This window comes from Fulmarus glacialis, unplaced genomic scaffold (genome assembly GCF_000690835.1).
Source record: "Fulmarus glacialis isolate BGI_N327 unplaced genomic scaffold, ASM69083v1 scaffold38719, whole genome shotgun sequence".
Classification (NCBI taxonomy): domain Eukaryota; kingdom Metazoa; phylum Chordata; class Aves; order Procellariiformes; family Procellariidae; genus Fulmarus; species Fulmarus glacialis.
In genome coordinates this window covers 258-5,414 of record NW_009234573.1, presented here as the reverse complement: position 1 = coordinate 5,414, position 5,157 = coordinate 258, and the positions used below count along the sequence as shown (strand labels likewise).

At 41.3% G+C, this 5,157-nt stretch overlaps 1 protein-coding gene across 1 annotated transcript in view; it reads left to right on the top strand.

Annotated features, from left to right (window-relative positions):
* Positions 1 to 540: 540 nt before the first annotated feature.
* LOC104082532 (tropomyosin alpha-4 chain) overlaps positions 541 to 5,157 on the top strand; it is a 4,710-nt gene continuing 93 nt past the window's right edge. Inside the window, exons 1-8 of the mRNA XM_009585691.1 lie at positions 541 to 558; positions 1,774 to 1,907; positions 2,193 to 2,310; positions 2,646 to 2,716; positions 2,950 to 3,025; positions 3,636 to 3,698; positions 3,777 to 3,846; positions 5,131 to 5,151. Coding sequence (XP_009583986.1) covers positions 541 to 558; positions 1,774 to 1,907; positions 2,193 to 2,310; positions 2,646 to 2,716; positions 2,950 to 3,025; positions 3,636 to 3,698; positions 3,777 to 3,846; positions 5,131 to 5,151 — 571 coding nt within the window. The remainder of the gene's footprint in view (positions 559 to 1,773; positions 1,908 to 2,192; positions 2,311 to 2,645; positions 2,717 to 2,949; positions 3,026 to 3,635; positions 3,699 to 3,776; positions 3,847 to 5,130; positions 5,152 to 5,157) is intronic.

Sequence of the window (5,157 nt, the reverse complement as noted above, 5' to 3'; positions counted from 1 at the left end):
CCGGCGCCCGCTGCTTATCGCGCTTTGGGGCCGTTCCCTTCGGAAAAGGCGTTGCGAGCACCGATCGGCATCGGGAAGCGGTTGAGAGTTTAGTAGGAAATGGCTGTTTAATTAGGAAAAAGCGCTGCATGACAACGAGCGGGAGTTCCCGCCTCTCGGCGCCGCACCACTGGCTCCAGTACAGCTGGGAAATGTCCGAACTGCTGGAAAATAACTTTCCCTCCTGGTTTTCACAGAGAAATGAGAACTCTCCACTAGCGTGCGGCTCTCCCGGGGCTGGACAGCTGGTTTCACTTAGATTTGTGTGTGATCAGCTTTCCCGGCATCTTCCTGCTATTTTATCACATGTCAGCGAGTTAGTTTTACCGTATAAGGACTGCGGGCTGCTTCTGGGAGAGGTGGAGCCAGACTTAACTCCAGCTTCCCAGTGGCCCCGTCTCCATAGCTTTGGAATCTTGCTTCATTAAAATTTGACTTTAAAAGTGTCCCGTCTAGTGGAAGGCGTTGCAGACTGCCACGTAACAGATGCCAGTTTTCTACATGATCGATGCATTGTGTGTAAATCGAGAAAGTTAAACACACAGCAGTGGGTAGAAAACAAATTAAATGCTGGGTAATTTATGACTAGAGGAATCCTGGGTCAGCTTCCATTTGGATCAGTCACTGAAATCCTTTCCAAGATGGTACAGCTATGAATGGAAACCACTTCCTCCAGCTTAGGAGGAGCGGTCAGTAACCAAATTTGAGAAGCTGCAGCAAAACAAGTATTTTTTCAAAGTGTTTAACACAAAGCATAAAACAACTGCCCTTCCAGGATCTATCGCCCATAAAAAGTGTTTTTTTTTAAAAAAAAAAAGCTAATCTTATACATAGCAATCATGCTCAGATTTGGAGACAATTAAGTGCGCAAACCTGCCAGTTACTAAAGTAGGGGTTTATTTTCCTTCAAATAACAAGCAATTAAAGGAGCCATATGTTAATAAACACAATGTATGTACGGACACCGATTTGTTCTTATTGTCTGATTGCATTTCTCCCAACCTCTCCATTTGTTACCTAGTCTGTTTTTTAAACGTTAATAGTGTTTCCAATTACTGTGCAGTTTAATCTATAATATATAAACAAATATTATTAAGAAATGCTTTCTGCCTAGTTCCTTAAGTACCACAGGAAGCAATGGAAAAGGAAACTTATTTTAAGAACATACCTAATTTTGCCCTATTTATGTTACAAAGACGACTGACTCTCCCATGCTGAGGCCAACTGTATCTGCCCAGCTGACCGCGTAAAGATTATATAGCATTTTCAGGCAAAGGAGCCCATAACGGATAATGAGGTGGCTTTAACTTCAGCAGTGTGCTAGACAGGATATTGCTGCAATCTGTGATGAAACCAAGAACATAAAAATCAACTGTGAGGTTTTTGGAACAAGCCATTATGGAAAAAGTTCGAGTTTTAACTTTTGAATCCTATGGGTGGATCCGAAGTGATCTGAAAATAGTTGGCAATCAGTGTCTAATCCTTTTTTGTATGGCAGGAATGATAAGTACCATTAAAAAAGAAAGGAGAAGCACATACTCCATACCTTGAAATTCCTGAGATGCCATAGTTGAAACAAACAAAAAGCAGAGACAGAAAGGTTCCTCGAGCTTCCCTGCATATACCAAGGAGAAGCCTTTGCAGTTTTAAGGAAAACTGATTAGTTGAGAACATTTGTCAGCCAGCAAGTGGCTCGTACGTAACCTCAGTTTGGGGTGGTTGTATTTCATACAGGCTGAAGGTGAGGTGGCAGCTCTGAACAGACGTATCCAGCTCGTGGAAGAGGAGTTGGATCGTGCCCAGGAGCGGCTGGCCACAGCCTTGCAGAAACTGGAGGAGGCTGAGAAAGCAGCGGATGAGAGTGAGAGGTATGTTTCCTCTTTTTTTTCTTTCTTTTTTTGTAAAAAATTGAATAGATATGAATAAAATATTCCTGTATAATTTAGTATCTGCATGTGCTAATGTGAATTGCAGGTCAGAGACTCAACTTTTTTATAAGCTTGAATGAGTAATTCTGTTAGCCTTGAAGAACATGACAGTATGGTCATAATGGGCCACTTTTTGGTTACAAATACTGAATTCCACTTTAGGACCTTTGAGATAAAAGTGCTAAAATGCTTCTACATTAAACACACTTGCTTTGACTTCTGCAGAGGAATGAAGGTGATTGAGAACAGAGCAATGAAAGATGAAGAGAAAATGGAAATTCAGGAAATGCAACTGAAGGAGGCTAAGCACATTGCTGAAGAAGCTGACCGCAAATATGAAGAGGTAAAAGGGATAAGGAAATGATTAAACATACGGGAGAACTGTGAATAACTTTGTTACTCTTCAGTCTAGTCATTCTTTGTACGCTCTTCACTGTGTGATGGTCTGACATTGGAATGTTCCCAAAAAGGAGTAATTTTAATAGTGACTTCAGCAGCACCTTACTGAATGCTAAGAACACTGCAAAATCGAATTTATTTGGGGAAAAAGTCTGTGACATCTGTGCATGTATGTTTTAACCTAATTCCATCATTCAGAAGGAAAGCACGAGCGTAGTGCTTGAGAGAAACGTGTAAGAAATTACAGATTAGCTTGATACAGCTATTTTCTCTTTACAGGTTGCCCGTAAACTGGTGATTTTGGAGGGTGAACTGGAAAGAGCTGAAGAGCGTGCAGAGGTGTCTGAAGTGTGAGTAACTTCAGCTACACAGAAGCAGTTTAGAGTACAGTAAAGCTCAAAGCTGTATTTCATTAGAAAAATCTACTGGTAGGCAGGCATGTAGTATATGTAGAAAAGCTTTTTTCTACCCTATATACCCAATTTTCGCCTTTCAGACTTAATCATTATTTCATCCCTCTTGAAAATTAAATTAAGTCATAACAGGGACAGTAGTAATATATACTTTTTTTTCCCCCCTATAGTAAATGTAGTGACCTTGAAGAGGAACTAAAGAATGTCACTAACAACCTGAAGTCTTTGGAAGCTCAATCAGAAAAGGTTGGTTCTTTCCGTAAACTAAAGGATAGGTGCGAAGTCAAAACTTGTAGTTAAAATCCATAGAAATAATACAGAAATACAAAGAAAGTGAAAGGGTTTGGCTGACTGCCTGTTTTAACAGAGACTGTTGATAATGCTGAACCAGTTCTGCCCAAACCCAAGTCGGTAATCTGACAATTATCAAACCAGGACCTAAATCTCCGTTTCCCACACCAGTATGCTGCTGACTGCTCTTGATTTTCTGAGCTTGCTCTCGTGGTTTTTGCCCTCAGTAATGAAAATTGTTAAAACTCTTGATTTCATTAAACAGTTGTTTCTGGCTAGTCTAAATTGGTATGGAAGGCTTCCTGTTCTCTTGCACATTCAGCTATTTCTGTGCTGCACGAGAAAGTAAGCCCGTTGAGGTGTAAGGTGACACATGAAGGAACTTGGACATCCCCAGTCCTAAAATGATGGTTTATGAACCAGTCCGAAATGTCTTGAAGAGAAGTATGGAAAGGGTGTTTGCAGCTGTTGTAAAAGGAAAAGTGGTTATAAACAGGTTGCGGTTTCATAAACATTTATTATTGTTGTTACAACATCCCTTAAAGAGTGTTTATTGTTTTCACAGTACTCGGAAAAAGAAGATAAATACGAAGAAGAAATCAAGATTCTCTCTGACAAGCTTAAAGAAGTAAGTTTGTCCATCCCCACGCTGTATTTTGGCATCATTTTTTAACAGCATCCAATTACTCTATTTAATTTTTTTTAGGCTGAAACTCGTGCTGAATTTGCGGAGAGAACAGTTGCCAAACTGGAAAAGTCTATTGATGACCTGGAAGGTATGAAATTACTCAAGTTTCATTTAAAAGTGTTCAATTTAAAATCAGAAAACAAAATTCTAGGAGTGGGTATTGGATTTTATTGGGAAAGGACAGAAGTACTTGTGAGGCATACTGGTAGATGGGCGCGATGGACATGTCTGTCCCGCGGGCTATCTCCTGGCCGGAGGAAGTTTTCCTGAAAGAGGTTCTCTTTCAAAATGTCGGTAACGATAACCTGATTTTGGCCAACTCACAGATACATGGACGCGAGGGCTCTTTCTGTTAATAACAAGATCACAACTCTACTTAATCTGATTACTGAAAAATAATTTTGAGAGATTAAAAAAAAAGGAGACATAGGTGAAGGTTCTGACCTGGCAGCTGTGTGGATCTTTTGCTTTCATACCGATACTCAGTTACGCATCTCCTCTCTTCTTTTGTTTTCCTCAACTGCTTTGGCCGCTGCCTTCTGACTGTCTTCGTGTCTCTACTGTGTGCCTCTCCCTCTGGACTGTTTTTCTGCATTTCTTGCTGAAACGTGCCTTCTGCCCTCGTGACCGACAGACGAGCTGTACGCGCAGAAGCTGAAGTACAAAGCGATCAGCGAGGAGCTGGACCATGCTCTCAATGACATGACCTCTTTGTGATCTGCACCCACGGGGGGCCGCTCTGACTCGCTGCATTTCTTAAGCTTTTCTTGCCTGCAATACCTGTCCCTTCTGTGCAACTTCCACAAGCGAGCCTTCAATCTCCTCTGTAAGAACTGAGCTCAATAAAAACAAGATACCTCTACCCTTCAGCTTTTGGGGCTTATTTCCTTTTAATTCACCTCAAATACAGTGGTAATGACACTGAAAATACATTCAGCTCCTCACGCCGGGGACAGGCAGATGCAGTCAGCACAGGTGTCCCTGTCAGCCGGGGCAGGACCCGACGCGCTGGCAAACACCGGAATTCTAGTGTTCCCAAGGAGGTGTGTGGCAGTGAAAAGCTGTGAGCGCGCTCGCTGTGTACTTGTGCTCCGTCCGTCTGGTTAAAAATTCTCAGGACAATGAAAACTCTGAAGCACATGTTCTATAAATCACGTTAAATTAAAATACAAGTCTGTCACATTGCACACAAAAAGTGTTCAAAAACCTCACTACATGAGAGCAATTACCAAAAAAAATTGGCCCTGTTTTACGGATGCAGTTATAGTGTTGTCATGGATGTGAAGGTAAGTAATCACGTTTGTTATTTAAAGACAAAAGGCAGTAAAATACTGTGGTTTTTAAGTCTTGGTTTTTTCTTCTTTCTCGCTAGAAAAACTTGCTCAAGCAAAAGAAGAGA